This window comes from Lolium perenne, chromosome 4 (genome assembly GCF_019359855.2).
Source record: "Lolium perenne isolate Kyuss_39 chromosome 4, Kyuss_2.0, whole genome shotgun sequence".
Lineage (NCBI taxonomy): Eukaryota > Viridiplantae > Streptophyta > Magnoliopsida > Poales > Poaceae > Lolium > Lolium perenne.
In genome coordinates, this window is record NC_067247.2 from 121,979,410 (window position 1) to 121,996,649 (window position 17,240).

General features: G+C 43.0%; 3 protein-coding genes across 5 annotated transcripts; 2 read left to right on the plus strand and 1 right to left on the minus strand.

Annotated features, from left to right (window-relative positions):
* Positions 1 to 519: 519 nt before the first annotated feature.
* LOC139839090 (uncharacterized) lies at positions 520 to 5,142 on the plus strand. Its single transcript, XM_071829140.1, has 6 exons — positions 520 to 1,707; positions 2,137 to 2,259; positions 2,353 to 2,442; positions 3,025 to 3,538; positions 3,602 to 3,712; positions 4,163 to 5,142. The coding sequence occupies exons 1-6, from the start codon at positions 520 to 522 to the stop codon at positions 5,140 to 5,142; spliced, it is 3,006 nt and encodes a 1,001-aa protein (XP_071685241.1).
* A 1,100-nt stretch (positions 5,143 to 6,242) lies between these two features.
* LOC127347143 (uncharacterized) lies at positions 6,243 to 8,698 on the plus strand (the record flags this gene model as incomplete). Its single annotated transcript, XM_051373366.1, has 4 exons — positions 6,243 to 6,426; positions 7,000 to 7,210; positions 7,850 to 7,916; positions 8,353 to 8,698. Coding segments are annotated over 4 exons (513 nt in total), but the record flags the coding sequence as incomplete, so codon positions are not given.
* An 893-nt stretch (positions 8,699 to 9,591) lies between these two features.
* Positions 9,592 to 16,935, minus strand: LOC127293780 (protein DA1-related 1). 3 transcript variants are annotated; one of them, XM_051323434.2, is made up of 14 exons: positions 16,635 to 16,924; positions 16,303 to 16,421; positions 15,346 to 15,502; positions 14,602 to 14,698; positions 14,130 to 14,217; positions 13,769 to 13,934; positions 12,279 to 12,399; positions 12,117 to 12,200; positions 11,894 to 12,013; positions 10,981 to 11,193; positions 10,848 to 10,907; positions 10,647 to 10,765; positions 10,431 to 10,489; positions 9,592 to 10,300 (listed from the first exon to the last, which is right to left on the minus strand). In XM_051323434.2, the coding sequence occupies exons 4-14, from the start codon at positions 14,674 to 14,676 to the stop codon at positions 9,891 to 9,893; spliced, it is 1,515 nt and encodes a 504-aa protein (XP_051179394.1). In that variant the 5' UTR covers positions 14,677 to 14,698; positions 15,346 to 15,502; positions 16,303 to 16,421; positions 16,635 to 16,924; the 3' UTR covers positions 9,592 to 9,890. The 3 variants fall into 3 exon arrangements, with proteins under 3 accessions (XP_051179394.1, XP_051179390.1, XP_051179392.1); XM_051323430.2 differs by having other exon boundaries at positions 14,455 to 14,698; XM_051323432.2 differs by lacking the exon at positions 10,848 to 10,907 and having other exon boundaries at positions 14,455 to 14,698; positions 16,635 to 16,935.
* Positions 16,936 to 17,240: the final 305 nt, after the last annotated feature.

Genomic DNA, 17,240 nt, shown 5'->3' on the forward strand with positions numbered 1-17,240 from the left:
AGCAAGGAGACGTTGTCTCCCGCGCGCATGGATGGAAGCGAAGCGACACCTCTTGGTAGAGGCTCGGCCGCGGCGACGTAAAAAATGTTAGATGTCAGTTGTGTATACCGTATGATTTTGTATACGGATACCTATCATGTACTATACGGTCTTTGTGCCCTACTATATAACACGCAACCGTACCTAGCTCCACGGTACGTTCCGCCAAATCACATCCAATATGGTATCAGAGCAGGCTCTTCCCTGACCTAGCTGCCGATCCAAAACCCGCCGCCGCCGCCGCCGCCCCCTCTACATCTCGCCGTCGCCGTAGCTCTCTCCCTGCGGCCACCGCGATCAAAAACCTACACCAAAAACCTGCCGCCGCCGTGTGCTAACCCTAAAAGCCACCGCCGCCGCCCCACGACAATAAATCAGGCCGCTGCTATACACCTAGCCGTCGCCGATCTCAAGAAAATCCCAACCAAAAATCGTCCAAAACCCTAGCCCACCGCGTCGACGTTGCCATCTGCCGCCGCCATGAGTTCGTCATCAACAACCCCCGGTCTTGCTGCTGCCCTTGGAGCTCCTCCAGCGCAACAACTTACTCGGGGCAATTTTCTGCTGTGGAAGGCTCTTGTCCTTCCCACGTTCCGTGGTGCCAATGTGATGTCTCTTCTCGAGGGGACAGATCGCGCCCCACCGAAGGTCGTTGAAGTCGACGACGTTGACAACAAGAAGGTCACCGTGGAGAACCCGGCCTATGTCACCTGGATGGCCAAGGATCAACAGGTTCTCCGGTTTCTCTTGAACACGCTGTCCCCGGATATTCTCTCACATCTTCTTGGCGTTGAATCCACCGCTGAAGCTTGGACCACCATCAATGCCATGTTCAAAACTGCCTCCCGCACCAAAGCCCAACACCTGCGCGAACAGCTCAATGACACCAAGAAGCTCACCATGACTGCAGATCAGTACTACACCAAGATGAGAGGGTTTGCATCTGAACTTACTGCTCTTGAAAAGCCCATTGAGGACGATGAGTTCCTTGGTTATCTACTCCATGGTCTTGACAAGACTGAGTATAATTCTCTCATCACCACAGTCAATGGGAATCATGGCACCACCCTGGATGAATTTTATGATCAGCTATCCTCCTATGACATGCGTAATGGCGTTGAAGAAAATGGCACCTTTGTCTCCTCTACAAATCTGGCCCGCCGTGACCGTGAGCAACGTTCCCGTGGCAGGACCTCTCCTCAGCACCGCTACTCCTCTCCGCGTGGTCGTAGCCCTGACCGTGGCCCTCACCGTGGCGGGGGCAGTGGAGGTGGTGGCTATCGCCACCCTAGAGATGATGACCGCTACTCTTCCTCACGTGGTGATGATCGCGGATCCTGGCGCAGTGATGACCGCCGTGGCGACCGTGATCGCCGTGATGATAGACGCGACAAGCGTCGTGATGGGGGTGGACGCCGTGACCGTGCCCCCACTCCTTATGTTGATACTGAATGTCAAATCTGCAAGATCCATGGTCACCCTGCCTCCGACTGTTGGTGGCGCTACTCTGATGACAAGAAAGACAAGGGAGAAAAAGGAGATAAGGGTGCACACCTTGCATCCTATGGAGTGGACACAAACTGGTACACTGATACTGGTGCCACCGATCATATCACCAGTGAATTGAACAAGCTTCACATCGCCAATAAGTACAATGGACAAGATCGGGTTCGCACTGCTGAAGGTAACGGCATGCCCATTAGTCATATTGGTAATTCAATTTTGCGTACCCCTCATTGTTCTTTTGATCTTAACAACATCCTTCATGTCCCTAATGCATCCAAAAATCTTTTGTCCGTGCATAAGTTCACTCTTGATAATCATGTCTTTATTGAGTTTCACCCTTTCTTCTTCTTAATCAAGGACCAGGAAACTCGAAGAATTCTGTTTAGGGGCCCCTGCTATGGTGGTCTCTATCCCTTGGTGCCTATGTTTCATGAGACCTCCAAGCTTGCCTTCGCCGCAATAAAGCCATCATCCTCTACATGGCATCGTCGTTTAGGTCATCCATCTTCCTTTGTGGTTCAACAAGTTCTTAGGAAAAATAAAATAGCTTACACCCATGAGAGTACCCCATATATCTGTGATTCTTGTCAGTTAGCTAAGAGTCATCAGTTGCCATATTCTATATCTACTAGTGTCTCCACTGCTCCTCTAGAACAAGTTTTCTCTGATGTATGGGGTCCTGCTCCTCTCTCTGTGGGCAAACATGCATACTATGTAAGCTTTATTGATGATTTTAGTAAATTTACTTGGATATATTTGCTTAAGAAGCGTTCTGATGTTTATCAAGCTTTCCTCAATTACCAACAGCTTGTTGAGCGCAAGTTTGATAGGAAAATAGTTACTATGCAAACAGATTGGGGTGGTGAATATGAGAAACTGAATGGATTCTTTCAGCAAGTTGGCATTACCCATCATGTTTCCTGTCCTCATGCCCATCAACAAAATGGCTCCGCTGAAAGAAAACATCGTCATATTGTTGAAGTTGGTCTTGCTTTACTTGCCAATGCATCTATGCCTCTTAAGTTTTGGGATGAAGCTTTTCTCACTGCCACCTTTCTCATTAATTTACTCCCTAGTAAAGTTCTAAACTTTGAGACTCCCACAGAACGTCTTCTTCATGTTACACCAAATTATGATGCTCTTCGAGTTTTTGGTTGTGCTTGCTGGCCAAATCTTCGCCCTTATAACAAACGCAAACTTGCTTTCCGCTCCAAGCAATGTGTTTTCCTTGGTTACAGTCCTCTTCACAAGGGTGTTAAGTGTCTAGATGTGTCAACTGGTCGCATCTACATCTCTCGTGATGTTGTCTTTGATGAAAATGTGTTCCCTTTTGCCTCCCTACATCCCAATGACGGTGCTCTTCTCAAAAAGGAAATTTTACTCCTTCCATCAATCATTGATTCATCATCATCGCATGAGGGTGCACGCAATTTTGATAACCATATGTCTCCTATTGTGCCTATTGTTCATATTCTACAGGATGCGGAAGGCACTGCTGAAAATCCTGCTGAAAATGGAGCTGAAATCAGCTCAGAAATTGAAGATGAAGATCTGCCAGAAAATGACGAAACTGGCACTGAAAACAATGCCGAGGAACATTCTCTGACGTCCTCTGATCCCGAGGACTCCGATCCCGAGGAGGATCCTCCCGCCACACCTCCGTCTGCTGCTGGCCCGCCATCTGGCGCTTCGTCTGCCGCGCCGGAGAGGTCCCCGCCCGCGTGTGCTCGGCACACGCCCGCGTCCTCTGCCAGCCCGCCACCTGGTGCCTCGTCTGCCGCGCCAGAGCGGCCCCCGCCACTGTCTCCGTCCGCGCGTGGCCACCACGCGCCCCCGGCCAGTTCCGTCTCGCCATCTGGCGCTGCCAGCGCTGCTCCCTCTGTTCCCTTTGCCACAGATTCCGGGGCTATCTCTGGATCTTCTGTGGCTGCAGCCAGGGGGGAAACTATTATTGCTGCACCACCTGCTGAACCACGTACCCGTCTTCAGAAAGGTATAAGAAATCCCAAAAAGTGTACTGATGGAACTGTTAGATATGGCATGTTGTCTTCTACAGGTGAGCCATGCACTCTTGTGGAAGCTCTCAATGATCCTAATTGGCGACAAGCAATGCAAGATGAATATGATGCTTTGATTGACAACAAGACCTGGCACCTTGTTCCTCCAAGTAAAAGCAGAAATTTAATTGATTGCAAATGGGTGTATCGTATCAAGAAAAAGGCAGATGGCACTATTGATAGGTATAAGGCACGTCTTGTTGCAAAAGGTTTCAAACAGAGGTATGGCATTGATTATGAAGATACTTTCAACCCTGTAGTCAAAATTGCTACTATCAGAATTGTTCTGTCTATATCTGTTTCTCGTGGATGGAGTCTACGGCAGCTAGATGTCAAGAACGCGTTTCTTCATGGTGTTCTGGAAGAGGAAGTTTATATGAAACAACCTCCAGGTTTTGAAAGTTCTTCTGTACCACACTACATCTGCAAACTTGACAAGGCTCTCTATGGGTTGAAGCAAGCACCTCGAGCGTGGTATTCAAGACTCAGCTCTAAGTTGTGTGCTCTTGGGTTTGTTCCCTCAAAGGCTGATACTTCATTGTTTCTTTACAACAAATCAGGTATCATCATCTACATGCTTATCTATGTTGATGACATCATAGTAACAAGCTCCTCAGATCGTGCTATTACTTGTTTGCTTCGAGATTTAAATGAGAATTTTGCTATCAAGGACTTAGGTGATCTGCACTATTTTCTTGGTATTGAAGTAAAACGAACTCCTAATGGTTTGATTTTGACACAAGAAAAATATGCAAGTGATTTAGTTGCAAAAGTGGGAATGAATGGATGCAAGGCTACACCTACACCTCTGTCCTCCACAGAACAACTATCTCTTTATGATGGTACGCCTCTAGGTCCTGAAGATAGTACACAATATAGAAGTATTGTTGGAGCTTTGCAATATTTGACTCTGACACGACCGGATTTAGCTTTCTCTGTTAACAAAGTTTGTCAGTTTCTTCATGCTCCAACTACAGATCATTGGACAGCAGTTAAGCGTATACTTAGATATGTGTTTGATACATTGAAAGTTGGAACTACATTTGCAAGGTCTTCCTCCACATTTCTCAGTGCCTTTTCAGATGCAGATTGGGCAGGTTCTCTTGATGATAGGAGATCCACAGGAGGTTTTGCTATATTTGTTGGGCCAAACTTAGTTTCTTGGAGTGCCAGAAAACAAGACACTGTGTCTAGATCAAGTACTGAAGCTGAATATAAGGCACTGGCAAATGCCACTGCTGAGTTAATTTGGGTGGAAGCGCTTCTTGCTGAACTTGGTGTTAAGTTAAAAGAAAAACCATGTCTTTGGTGTGACAACTTAGGTGCTACCTATTTGTCTGTAAATCCAGTGTTTCATGCTAGAACCAAACATATTGAGATTGATTTTCATTTTGTAAGAGAAAGAGTTGCTAAAAACCTTCTAGGTATCAGGTTTATCTCTAGTAAGGATCAGGTTGCTGATGGTTTCACAAAAGCTCTCCCTGTAAAGAGATTAGATGAGTTTAAGCGTAATCTCAACCTTTCAAAAGGTTTAGATTAAGGGGGAGTGTTAGATGTCAGTTGTGTATACCGTATGATTTTGTATACGGATACCTATCATGTACTATACGGCCTTTGTGCCCTACTATATAACACGCAACCGTACCTAGCTCCACGGTACGTTCCGCCAAATCACATCCAATAAAAAAGACTACTAATTCTGCGATAAAACCACTCATTCCTGGTAAGGCAAGAGAAGCCATTGAAAAGCTACTAAACATAGTAAAATTTTTTGGCATTGGGATAGATATTCCTCCCAGTTCTTCGAGATAAACAAGACGCATTTTATCGGAAGCCGTTCCTGCCAAGAAAAAAAGTGTAGCACCAATAAATCCAAACGATGTTCTGAAGGGTTCTAATTTTTTATTTACGAAACAAAGTTTAGATATGCTTAAAAATACGTGCATACACTCATTTCTATGGATGCATGCATGTACAATGTACCTTCAATAGACTGAGTCCAAAAAATTGATGTCTCCCTGTTGATGGAAATGTCGGCTTCCACTGAAAAATATTCCGTCTTTATGAGAAGTGTCAATCTAGATTTTGAACTCTGGTGGGATGGAGTACCATTGTCCTCCTAAACATCCAACCACATGGTTCTCTGGATCAGTTGTACTCGAACGTGGCTAAGAAGTTCATTCACCCATTTTACTCGACGACGATGGTAGTGGACAGTCCCAACCTCTTGAGTCAGATATAGTTTTCACGATTACACATTTTAAATTCATATTATGTGATTTTCACTATTGCTCGTTACAAAAAGATATATCGATCAACGGCTCAATGGAATTTAAATTTGATTTATGTATGAATTTGAATACATATATAAAACACATTCCATTTTATGTTGTGCCGTAGCAACGCACGGGCTTTCTGTGCTAGTAATACAATAAAACAAAGAAGAATACTAATGAAGAAACTGGGATAAAAAAAACGATATGCTAGGGCTTAGATGGGCCGGTTTCAATCATGGATAGCAGCCCTTCTGCCGACCAAGCCCCGAGATTAGCGCCCCCGCATCGCATCGCTTCGCTTCGCTAGGGTTCTTGGGGCTTCCTAGCCAGCGCGTTACCACCTCACTCCCTATAAAACGGACTTCACGTCCGCGGCGCTGCTCACTGCGCAGCACCAAACACCACCACCCCGGCGAGAGCGAGGGAAGCAATCGGAGGAGGCAGGATACAGATCTTCGTCAAGACGCTGACGGGGAAGACGATCACGCTCGAGGTCGAGAGCAGCGACACCATCGACAACGTCAAGGCTAAGATCCAGGACAAGGAAGGTACATAATCTGCACACTAACCTTCTCCGATCATCGCCTCCTCCTTCGTCCTATCCTAATCGGCGCCAGATCCTCTCTTCACCTGGCTCCTGCCTATGTTGTGCACTTGGTTCTTGCATCCTGTCTACTTGTTCGACCAAAAGGCTTATTGCTCTTTTTTCGACCAAAAGGCTTTCCTTTTCCTCTAATTTTGCTTGGTTTTGCGCCATTAATCTTGTCTAGGAGAGCTATCATCAAGTAATCTCTCCAATGTAGCTCATAGCGTCCTCTAATTGCAGCGTTGTGTGGGTCATTTCGGTCTAAAACAGAGCAGATCTAGCTGCTGGTCCTCTCGGCATGAAAATCAAAACGCCCTTGTTTTACCCAAAGGTTGGATAATCCTTCAGGTAGGAGTCGATTGGCCTGTTCTTTGGCAACTGGCATGGTGGGCATTGATTTCACCTGGATCTAGACAGCAGATCCCCTGTTTGTTTGTACTAAAATGGGTTCATTGATTATCCAGTGTAATTTCATCTCTACCTTTATGTCGTGATTACCTAATCTTGCAAGTATTTTGGTTTGCTTTGCCTCTAGGTATCCCCCCGGACCAGCAGCGTCTCATCTTCGCAGGGAAGCAGCTGGACGATGGCCGCACCCTGGCCGACTACAACATCCAGAAGGAATCCACGCTTCACCTCGTGCTGCGCCTCCGTGGTGGCAGCAGAGGCGGCTACCCCCAGTACCTCGCCATCGACCTCCGCATCCTCGCGCAGAAGTACAATGAGAACAAGTTTGTCTGCCGCAAGTATGTAGTACTCAGTCACTGAACATCATTTTTTACAGTGTATCAGTGAATCGTTGTCCCTACCAATCAATCTATATGTATGCAAGCCTATGAATGGTTTTGATTTGTGGTTTGCTCTGAAATGCACGTGTGTAGCTGTGTTAGTTTGCATGCCATGTAGCGATGTGTTGCTCCTGCCTTATTGGAACTGCGAAAGAGATGTTAATTCATGTCCCACATTTAGAGGTTGACGCTCCGACCACCTTTAATGTGCCTCCTGCCCTACTTTGCAAAAGCAGTTACTTTGGATTTTGTGGTTGATTATCATGAATGATCAAATTAATATGCATGGTGGATGGGAAAATCTAGATAAGTATATTCATGATGTGCCATATTTTTTTTGATTAGTCACTGGCTATTTCAGTATATTCAGTCCAATTGTTTGTCAGTTTACATGTTATTCTTGTTTCTTACGAAGATCAGTTAGTTATTTTTCTGGAACAATTTCAACTAGAGTGTTAACTAACCTTGAAAGCAGCCCTTGTAGCCTTCCTCCATTCCTGCCTGTTTTGTATCTTTTCTGTTGTTTAAGTAGATTATGTCATGAAGAAGCATTTTGTGCACCAGTATATCTTATAATTTTCACTATTTTTCTCGCAGGTGCTATGCACGACTTCCCCTCAGGTCTACCAAGTGCCGCAAGAAGAAGTGTGGCCACAGCGACAAGGTGAACCTTATTCCCCCCTGCCACCTAAATGTTTTGCCCATGCATATAATTGTCAATGTCTTGGGTCATAGTTCTGCTCCCATTATCGTATTCATGACCTTGGTCTCTTTGTCCCTTAATCATATCCCCACTATTTTTCTATGGTGCATGTTCATCATAATCTGGCATCACTGTACTCTTATCATCTTGATATAGCTTTCTGTACTGTTGGTCATCAATTTTTGCTCTCTATCACGCAGCTTATGACTGTTTTAGTTTGTGTAATATCTGTTCTTAGTATTGTATAGATGCCTTCTTTGCCACAAGTATTGTGCAATATACTCTATGTACCATGTTCCAGTTACTGGCCGCTTGTAAGCCGTAACTGAACTGAACTGAACCTTACTGGACATTTAGTATCTTCACCTGATGTATTTTTCTCATTCTTCTATTTCAGCTGAGGATGAAGAAAAGGTTCATGTCTAAGTTTGCGAAAGACTCCCAATGAGCATTGAAAGGATGAAATGCGCATATGCTGAATCAACCGCCTTAGGAGTCGTGTCAGAGTTATCACCAGAGTTTATGTTTTCTCTTAGTTGAAAGTTTGCTGCTGGATTTAGAACCTCATTAGTCCTTTGAACGCTGCGGGTTAACAAATATTAGTTTCTTGGGCAATGAATGGTGGTGGTGCTACTTCCCACAGAATGTTGAACCTCTATGGCTGATGAGAACTGACCTAAATGGCATGTTAACATTGCAGCGTAAACCTTGCTGGAATAAATTAAGTCTTGCTTGCTCTGCTATTTTTTTGACCTGGCACTGGGTTGTTGGTGCACATGTCCTTTTGCAGTTTTGCTAATCCCTTGATATCCTGGCTTGGCAAGCTCTCTCTATGGGCTGTGTATGGTCTATTCTGTTCCTGCTCTGCATAGTGTGTGTATGGCTCTGACATCTAAAGATTTTGCTTCTGTGATGTACATTTACTTCTTTTTTTTCTTCGTACGGGGAATGATAACTGTGTTTACGAGATTATCAATGGCCCTCCTTTTGTATCAGTTCATGTGTTGATACATAGTCTCTGGGCAATTGTTAATGAGTGAGGACTAGCTTCTCTAGAGAAACTGGAGGAAGTTGGTCTGTGTTTTGCTGGTTTGCATACAAATCTGTGTTAATCTTGTGTGTTCTCTGGTTATGCTACCGCCTCTTTGTAACGAGTATTAGACTTAAGAGTTCCAATCCTGTTCCACACAAAAAAAATATGCAGGTTCCTTGTCTGAGGCCCCTTAACGGCAGATCCTGGGGCAGGTAGTTGTGCTGGAGCTGTTGCTGCTCGACTCCAAGATTGCATTTGCGAGCTCAGGCTTTGATCTAGCTACACATGAGAGGCGGAAGATTCTGCTTGATTATAGCGTCATCTGAGTTTGCAACGGTGTTGCTCATGTGAATAAGGAGCCAATTTGGGTCCAGTACGTGCCCAGCGATTCCCCTAGACGCCCTTTTTTTCGGGGGTAATGTCTTATGCATCTTATAGTAAATTTAAAAATCAGATTTTCTCACTCAGTACTCAAACATACATCTTTTACAACTGACCCTTGCATGTATTTAGTGTAGCTACGTCGCTATTGTCTTTTTTTGCGGGTATAGGCAGGACATAAAAAAAAATGGAACTGCATACACACATGCAGAAAGTCATGGCTTTAAGACATCAAATATCAATGCTATGTATAATGCACACAGCCATAAAATGTGTCTGGACATCTAAAAGACAACTCACTCATCATCTCATGGTTGCCATCACCCTATCAACTTTGCATCTAAAGCACAACCGAAAAAGGACTCTGCAATTTATGGTATGATGACTAAATCCCCATTTTTTTCTGTCTTCTATCGGTCATTCAATGTATAAAACTTTGGTATACCAAACTTTGAACCCAAAAATCATCATAGTATATGCCCCATGCTCAATCACACATTGAATACGCAGCCAGCCCTGCCTCAACGTGGAAAAAAACCCGTCCGCTTGATATGATCGAGGGTACCTCTCAAGCCATAGCTCTCAACTGCCTTCATGCCTGCTCGAAACCCGTCTCCGTATATTGCAGAGGGATCTGTTTCAATTTGGTGCTTGAAGAATTCTCCAAGTTTTTTCTCAAAGTCAGTCTTTTCTCCTTTTTTCGTTGAGGACTCTGAAGGTGTTTCTGTTGTGTCTGTTGCTTCCGCTGCTAGTGCTGCTGTTGCTTCCGCTGCTAGAGCTGCTGTTGCTTCTGCTTCTGCTGCTACCGCTACTGCTGCAGAGGTGGTTGCAATGCTACTACTTGAACCTGATACGATTTCAGACTCAAGCCAGAGATGAGCTAGAACCTGACAGATGCCTTCTTCAACCTCTGGACTAAGGATTCGATATCCTGCCAACAAAAGATATCAGTATAATCAGATGCACAAGTGTTTGATGACCCAAAAACACAAGTATAAAAAAGATATCAGTATAATTCTCAGATGCTGCAGAAAGAAAATAGACATGCACAACAAAAGTACCTTTAAGTCGAAGGTACGCATGCATCATCTCATGAGCTAGAATATAGCCAGTGAGCAGTCTGCATGCAATAAAATCAATGGAAATGAAAACATACGCACACTCGCAACAAAGAATTTCATACAGCTTCGTAGACTGGATGCAGAATCAGCATCAATCAAACATGAACTACATCAACTGTGCTCAATTTAGGGGAAAATGAAAATTACTAAACTTGCCTTGGCAAAGCATAGAGTACAAGAATTGCAGTCACTTCACACCGCCGAGCTAGTTTGTATGGTCCTGTAGAAATGTCTATGATTTTTTTTCCTGGTCCAATTACTGGTCGCCTCAATATCTGTATAGCATTACTGTATGTTATTTAACCATGAATGCTCATAAGTATCAAGGTCACATACAAAGATGTTTCAATAACATACAATTCTGACAATTTGCTCTTCTGACAGGCAGAGACCCCTGGTTTCAGGAAGGTGATGCCCCTATCAAGGACGTTAAATGATTACATATATTACGAAAATCATATTGCGGACTGCTAGATATCATGTCACTTACCATTTTCTCTGCCTCCCTGGCTTCATTTAAAGCTTGACGTTCAACCAAAAGCAAGGGAATTTGTTGTTCTACTTTCATGTTCAAACCCTCGTAAAATTCCTGGATATCAATGTATACTGGTTGGCACTCGTTCGTGTCCATTATTGAAGTATATAGACACTCCAAGCAGAGTTTCCGGCCATCATCCAATGTGATGTACTTGATATCCTTTGGCTGGGGTTGATGATAAAAAAAATGGAGGAAGCTAAACTCATTAAACTAACCAAATGCAAATATGTGCGCTTCCTGGTCAAAAAATAAATATATGCACACTAGGAATAGGAAAAAATTAAGAAAACATCAAATGTATACTCCCTCCGTTTTATTTAGTTCGTGGTCTAGATTTAGTCAAAGCCAAATTTTGTAAAGATTGAGAAGTGGCAAGGCTAGCGAGTACGCAGCCAGCCCACCTGGGTTCGAATCCCCATCTAGCGGTAATTTCGCTGGGAGGGGCGGACTTTAAACCAGGTTATCATCCTAGCGTCCATCCGCGAAGAGTCTCATCCTACCTAACAACGTATAGCCAAGGGAGGGATCATTCCCCCGTTGGTCAATATTTTTTAAATTTTGTGCAGTTTGACCAAGAATAGAAGAAAAAATATCAATATCCATAATAATGAATATATATAATATGAAAATATAACTTGTGAAGATTCTAATACAATAAACTTTATATTGTAGATGGTTATAATATTTGGTAACTATTTGGTCAAAGTTTACAAAGTTTGACTTCGACTAAATCCACAACGCGAACTAATTGTGAATGGAGGGAGTAATAATGTTTCCGAAAACAGACACACATGTATGAACTGAAGCAACTACAATTAAAGTAAACAACCAGTTACTTTCTGATTGGTATAGCCATAACCCTAACCTCCATTCGTTCACAACTGCAGCACCTAGGGGTACCATCATTGTCGTGTGAAGGACAATACTTCTGCATCCAGAAAGGATGGGCCCGGTATTCAATGAAACCTTTTTTATTTGTTCGAATCTGGTAACAAAAATGTAATCAGCACAGTTCAACAATTAAACAAAAATTAGCTACCACTAAATACTCAAGCTCCCTCATAAACTTGAAAAACATATATGCTTACAAAGGTCTTGCAAACATCACATTTTGGATGGAAGAGCTCCTTGTAGCAGGAACTGTGGTATGGATGATCTTCATCTACTGCAAACTTGCCGATAGAAAGGTCGGGATTAATAATTTATCACAAATTGAAGTATGTTAAATCAAATAGGCTATGTTTTTGTACCTCACACTCTGATATTGGCATACTGCAAGATAAACACCTGAAGCAGTGAGGGTGCCAAACAGAATCCATACAACTGAGAAACTGTCCATGCCCAAGTGGAGTTTTACATCCAGCACAAACCCTACACGAGTCCATATGGTGCACCATATCTGTTAAAAATGCAGAAAAAGAAGATATCCTGGCGAAAAAAAGGAGACAGGGACTAATGATTCTACCGTCTTGCAATACAGTAGAGCTCTGAGAGCCCTAGGTTTCCTCTATCTTACTCAAGGAGACAATTGGCCCCATATTGTAAGTATAAGAATATGACATTACAATGAACGTCAAAAAAGAGAATTGTATCATGACATAAAAAGGCAAGCGGGAGATAGATGCCATTTATGCAGTTAAATTTTGAAAAGTCTGATTACCCAAAAGTATTTACCTTTCACCTGTAAAGATATTTCTAGTTTTTCGCGAAGATTCTTCGATTTCATTATAAGTTTAATAATATTTTACTAACATATACTTCGAAATGCATGGTCAAAGGCGTTGTATCAGAGTTCAGAGACCACATTAATACTGGAAACAAGTATAACGAATGGAGGTAGTGATAACCAATAAATAAAATACTTCTGGGACAATGCATATATATGCATTTTTTGCCCATAATCAACCCAATCAACAAGTCAGTGCATACGCTCCCAGCACTAATCAAATGGACATAATCAGGGAAAGTTTCACCATATAGTAGTTAACTAGATTTACCTGCATCTACCAGCAAGTCTCAATACTGCGCAAGTCATTCCAAGCTTAAATTTTTTATTTGAAGTTTTTCACAAATCGCAACCCATACCCTTGGAAAAAGAACGCAACTATCCTACTGGTACCTAGCACACTTCACAGGAATGAGCCTAAGAAGTCACGGTTAGTTGCACGATTTTTGTGGGTTATAAACATTTTTTTGAAATATAAATATAGATCCCTGATCCCAATTCCATCCTGATCTTTGACTTAGCAATATGATGTTATATAATCTATCCAGTGCTTCCATACTGTATAAAGTAGGTTGCAGGGTATAAAACAATATGAATGACAAATTCACAATTCAGATGTTCCTTAACGGAAGCTGGTCATGAATCAATGGCCAACTGCTACGTATTATATTTTATGTGGGAATTTTGCTTCACCCCCAAGTTGATACACAAGTTTAAACATCCAAAATCCTAATCGTTCTCACCTTTCATGAGATCAACAAGTTACAGAAATAGATCTAAGTTAAGCACATCTCAACTTACTATATCTGCATTTTTTTTGCGGTAAAATTAATTAGGTAGAACAAATCATTACATAATCCCCAGTAGATTGCCATTCACTACCCCGCTAACGCAACATGTAACGCAAAGCATCACTTAGTGCTGTCTATGAAGCAAAAGCCAAACATATTTTTCTGAGTCGACAAGGGTTACTTAAATAGCCATGAAAGTAGTGACCCTTATAACAAAAATTACCTCACTCCACTCGAGGGCAAAATACGTGGCAGTAAGCTAGTTGCTGGAGTACTATCTGAGTGAACATCCCCCACCGGACCATTTTGACAACGAGGATGTTCATCCTTCAGACTTTCTTGCAGAGCACGTGCAAGCTCTTCATCTTCCCCTAAATGATCATCATTGTCTGGGTCATAAACAAAATCAAATGAAAAAAAATTAAAAAGATGTTCTCTGTCAGCACGTGTAACCAGGTAAAACATTAAAAGGATATTTGAACATGCTCATTGACCTAGAATTGCTATTTCAAAATAAGAAAATATAATGACATGGGTCTCTAAGTTAAAGATTGTGAAACTGGCTTAGATGGGATGGAACAAACCAATAGCTTTCCCCTTCTTTCGAGCTTCCTCTGATAAGGACAATGCAATAGCACGATCTATGTCGTCATTGTCACTGGCATGCAAACCCTACAGTAATTAGGACTAACTTAGCAACAGTGAAGTAGATAAAGCATTTGAGGTTAAAGGGAGCAATTTCAAATTGAGAGAGTAAACAAACAATGAAGCGCATGAGTAATATATAATAGTTAGAACCAAAACTGGAAGAATCATGATACGCCTGGGCTTGGTAGTTTTTACAAATGTACATTTCACCGCGAGTTATTTAAACCAAAAAAGGGGGCGAAATGCAAATTTGAGCAGTACATATGACTTAGCGTGCTGAGCTGAATTGCCTTCACCGAAGTTTCCGTCGTACTGTCCTTTTGTAACTTTATTTACAGATTCTTTGACATATTTGCTCAACAAACCCATGTATTTTCTAATTGGAGGATGAAGATCCATTTTGTTCACCCGATGATGAAGATCCATTTTGTTCACCCGATGATGAAGATCCTTCAGACGACGACGACGATCCATTTTGCTCATCTGAATATGAAGATCCTTCTGCCTGCAGTGGAAAGCAAATTCATGAAGAAATAAACTGAGGAACCTGCAGATGAGCTTCTTATTTCAATTATAATCAATTATTGAGAGGAGGCAAATTTAAGTTGTAATCCTGCATCTCCTTTAGTATCTCGTTTTTTCATTTACATTGTAACTCCTTTGGAATACAGATTTCAATAGTAGACACTGATGGTCTAGGAAACAAATAATGCAGTTGTCACTAAAATATCTATGACTATTGCTGCAAGTCTTGTTCAATACTTGATATATCATATCTTCCGATGTGATGTTCCCCAAAAAAAATCCGTCATGTACCTAGAGAAATTAGTTTCCTTTGAAAAATATGATTTTCAATTATTTGAGTTCATGAAATACATAGGCAAAGATGTGCCATGTTCCTAGACAATCGCCACTCGTAATATTTATTAAGTACTACAAGCAAATAATTAGGTGAGATTTTTGTTGGTAGGGAATGTTATTAGCTAAATAAAAATGGGATGGTGATTCACTATCAATCTGAAAGCGAAGGAGTGATGCAAACAATTCATGTTGGTGGAAATATCAACATAAGCTTTCAGAGGTATCAAATAATGCAAAAGAAGACTCTGAATAGCTTTGGAGCATCAGTAAACGAAAGGCATGGCTTCTTACCTTTGGGAAGGCAAGCCAGCAACCTTGAACTCAGCAAAATACAGATGGTGTTTGACCCGCCATATGGGATGTTATATGAACCACAATGGACTTCCTGGAAGACAAACACCGCACCACGTATCCAGTCTCCACAGCTTTCCGTATTGCTTGTTTTCCTCTGATGTCGTACATGAAAGTTGGTATCAGCTTGATATTCATAAAATACCTTTGTCGAAAAGAAAGATGAAAACAACTAATAAAGGAAAATATTATTTGGAGTCTTTACAAAGAAAATTGGTACCAACAACTGCACTGAACATGATAATTTAAAATATACCGGACATGTAATATATGAAAACCCTCTGGGAACTTTGGATGGTGCAAAATCCAGATGCAGTTCACCTTAAAACGTTTACTCAGGCTGTGTGGCAACTAAACGACATCATGCTGCAATTCCGGTACGAATCATCCGCTCAAATTAATTGCACCAGAACATGCATGGGCGCCTTCCAAGGGGAAATAAATCAGAATGGTTCCTCACCTCAGGAAGCCTTGAAAGCCTGGAGTGGATTTAATTTGAGAGAAAAAGACACTCCATTTAAATCCACTCCAAGCTTTCGAAGCTTAAATTAAGAGCCAGTTCTATTCTATCTCCTCCACATCAGCAATCGGCATCCCACGTGGCAGGATGAAGAGCCAGCTGATGTCATACCCTTCTAGATGCCTTTAGACAGATACTTGGAGCAGCTAATACAGCATTCCTACCCATTTTGATGATATCTTATGCGGAAAAGATAAGGTGAGGGACAAAGCGGTACGATGTGGGATATTCCGGTCAATGCGGTTTTCTGTGACATCCGTTTTTCATATGTATCTAGTGGACTAGTAATGTGCGGATGGTGTCATGGTGAGTGTTTGTGCCGAGTGTTTCTTGTGCAGTTCCTATATTGCGCTGCCCGCGGAAAAGGCATAAAATACCTGGATCTCAGTCCAACGGGGGCAAAATCCTCATCTAAGAAGAGAAGATTCACTGGCGATGTATAGAAATCAGTGAAGACAACCCCTTCCGATGCTCCCGCTCATCACACACTCAACTCCTGCACCCGAACAGAAACAAGTCAATGTGCCAGTCCTCGCAAAGCAACCCCACCAAAGTTGCACAGCTAATTACAATTCGCCCCAGAAAAGACGAGCGCGACGAGAACAAACCTCTCGAGTGTTTGCAGAAACGGATAAATCGTCATGGAAAACAAACAGATTTCATATAATTTACCAAGAGAAGAACAAAAATTAGCACCGCAAGAACTCACCAAGAACCGGTAACTCAACAAAGATCCCCTGCCCGCCTTCGATTCTGTCTGTCCGCTGGCTTCTTGTTCCAGGAGTGTCAGCTGGAGACGGACAGGGCGGCGGCCGGATCTTCCACGCGAGCTTCACGGAAGAAGAAGATAAGGGGAACGAAACGATGGGAGAAAGAAGGGGAGAGCACGGCACGTGACATTGACGGCGAGGTAGATGCCGAGTCAATAAAACTAGGGGGAGTGAGGTGAGGTGACGCCTCTCCCCGCTCCGCTAACAAACTCCCACCCGCCCACCGCTTCGCCGTCTCGGTCGTCGCGATGTCAACCCCCGGCGGGAGGGAAGTGGGGAGGGAGGAGGAGGCTCACGTGCTGGGTGGCGCCGCGCCGGCGTCTGCGTCAGGCATTGCGTCGAACGCTTTGCGGGCGTGGCGTGTTCAGCGTAAGGGAAATTGCGAGGAAATGGTGGTCAAGTCAATTGGTTGCGCTAGTGGGAACGAGACCACCAGAGTGGGGCCAGAAGTTGATACCTGCGCCAGCTGCTAGCGGTGACCTGTGACTGCAATTATTCGCTCTCCTCTCTTCTGCCAGGTTGGGATGACATGACACAGAAATGAG

Bases quoted from the DNA above. Each gene is read 5' to 3' on its own strand.
- LOC139839090 (XM_071829140.1), top strand. From the start codon at position 520: ATGAGTTCGTCATCAACAACCCCCGGTCTTGCTGCTGCCCTTGGAGCT. The intron at 1,708-2,136 runs GTTCGCACTGCT...GATTCTTGTCAG, and splicing joins AGTACAATGGACAAGATCGG to TTAGCTAAGAGTCATCAGTT. The intron at 2,260-2,352 runs GTAAGCTTTATT...AATTACCAACAG, and splicing joins TGGGCAAACATGCATACTAT to CTTGTTGAGCGCAAGTTTGA.
- LOC127293780 (XM_051323430.2), bottom strand. From the start codon at position 14,676: ATGAGCAAAATGGATCGTCGTCGTCGTCTGAAGGATCTTCATCATCGG. The intron at 10,766-10,847 runs GTATGTTATTGA...AATGCTATACAG, and splicing joins AAGAGCAAATTGTCAGAATT to ATATTGAGGCGACCAGTAAT. The intron at 10,301-10,430 runs GTACTTTTGTTG...TTTTGTTGGCAG, and splicing joins TGCGTACCTTCGACTTAAAG to GATATCGAATCCTTAGTCCA.